The 1820-nt window shown below is 38.7% G+C and overlaps 1 protein-coding gene across 1 annotated transcript; it reads left to right on the top strand.

Annotated features, from left to right (window-relative positions):
- Positions 1-404: 404 nt before the first annotated feature.
- LOC145044280 (uncharacterized) lies at positions 405-1479 on the top strand. Its single transcript, XM_078993159.1, has 2 exons — positions 405-1083; positions 1174-1479. Exons 1-2 carry the CDS (start codon positions 475-477, stop codon positions 1372-1374), a joined length of 810 nt encoding a protein of 269 aa, XP_078849285.1. The 5' UTR covers positions 405-474; the 3' UTR covers positions 1375-1479.
- The last annotated feature ends 341 nt before the right edge of the window (positions 1480-1820 follow it).

The following is a 1820-nucleotide window of genomic DNA, read 5'->3' on the forward strand; positions in this document are numbered from 1 at the left end:
TTTATTACATTAACCTAATTAAAAAATACAAGTTTGATCAACATGAAATTCAGTACGGTTTTTGGATTTGGATGTTTGATTTTCGGATATTTTCTAAAAATCCCATGAAATTTAGCCAAAAAGCCATTGACTAGAAGATACAAAAGAATCACACCAACCGAAAAATGAACCAAACGAATCTAGAGCAAATGATCCGACATAATATCACATTGAGATGGGAGGTGATATTGATAAGCAACAAAATCTTCATTTACACGTGTCCAAAGGGAGAAATGCAACGTGGTAACAAATGTGCTGTAAATATGACACGTATCTAATTCCGGCAACTCCGGTATTATCCGTGCTAGCTTTATCAGTTATCATGATGACTCGCTCCTTCTTCATTTTTCTTGTGTGCACGTTTGAAAAAAAATCTACTTGAAGGAGCTAAATATTAAGATCTCTTTCATTGTTCTTAGCTTTCAGTTACTCGATATGTCAGGTGTATCCCTCGCGGTGGCTCCTCGATCCGATCCCGATGAAACCTTCACCACGACCACGGCCGACCAGAAAACCCAGCACCACCGTCAGCAAGAACAGACGGTGGTGGGTGGGATAATGGGGTCCCTTCGTGTGATTGAACTCCAACTGGTAGCTTTCATTATGGTGTTCTCAGCCAGTGGTCTGGTCCCACTTTTTGACCTTGCCTTCCCGGTTTTCACCACCATCTACCTCCTCCTCTTATCACGGCTAGCTTTTCCCGGTTCCACCACCACCGCTTCTAAAGAAATATTCAAAGGAAACCGGGTGTTCCGAGCATACGTGATATTCGGTACCACAGTTGGATTGTTTTTACCATTGGCTTATGTTCTAGGCGGATTTGCAAGGGGAGACGAGCATGCTGTCCAGTCAGCAACACCCCACTTGTTTCTTCTTTCATGTCAGATACTCACCGAAAACATCATAAGTGGCTTATCTTTGTTTTCACCTCCGGTAAGAGCTTTAGTACCGATGTTGTATACTGTTAGAAGGATCTTTGTTATCTTGGATTGGGTTCAAGATGTGTGGCTTAACAAGACCCTCTCTCCAAATGCCCAAATCCAGGTATATATACTATAACTAATGTTTCTTTTTTTTTTTGTTCCATCTTCGATCAATTTTTTATTTTTTTTCGTTCATATGTTTTTGGAGCAGGATGTAGCATGGTTTTGGTTTGGAAGGGGTTTAGCTGTGGCAAATCTTGCATATTTTTCGATCAATATGTTTGTGTTTTTGATTCCGAGGTTCCTTCCAAAAGCATTCGATCAATACTTCAGGGAAAGAAATGAAATCCAAAGAAAGATCGGAGAAGACAAACAGTTTGCGGGCGTGCGTCGAGATAAAAAGTCCGATTAATTAATCCTTGTAGCTTTGAGTAGAAGAAACTAAAAACAGCGTCTGTCTGTATGGGATATAATTAAGTTATGTTAGCAGTTTTTGCTGCCATACGTTTAGTAGTTACATCAAGGATATATAATTGAACAATTTCCTCCTTGTATATATACTAGTACTTGTAAGTTGTAAATGATATTTTGTTTTTTTTTGTTTCGACTTTTGACAGATGTTTTCCCATAACTGATTTCATTAAACAGGAAAGTATATATACATGATACAATGGGCTCAATGGCCTGTCCATATGGGCTATGCTAAAAGGCTAAATACAACCCAAATCAATACAAAATATATACACTAATGTTCCAGCGTTGGTAGAAAGAGTCTGAATGCTCAAACTGTTCTGGAAATCCATAAAAAGAAATGTAGGCCCTATTTTTAGATAGGTATACGGCATTTACGTTATTACC

Source organism: Lactuca saligna, chromosome 4, assembly GCF_052625555.1.
Source record: "Lactuca saligna cultivar CGN05327 chromosome 4, ASM5262555v1, whole genome shotgun sequence".
Taxonomy (NCBI): domain Eukaryota; kingdom Viridiplantae; phylum Streptophyta; class Magnoliopsida; order Asterales; family Asteraceae; genus Lactuca; species Lactuca saligna.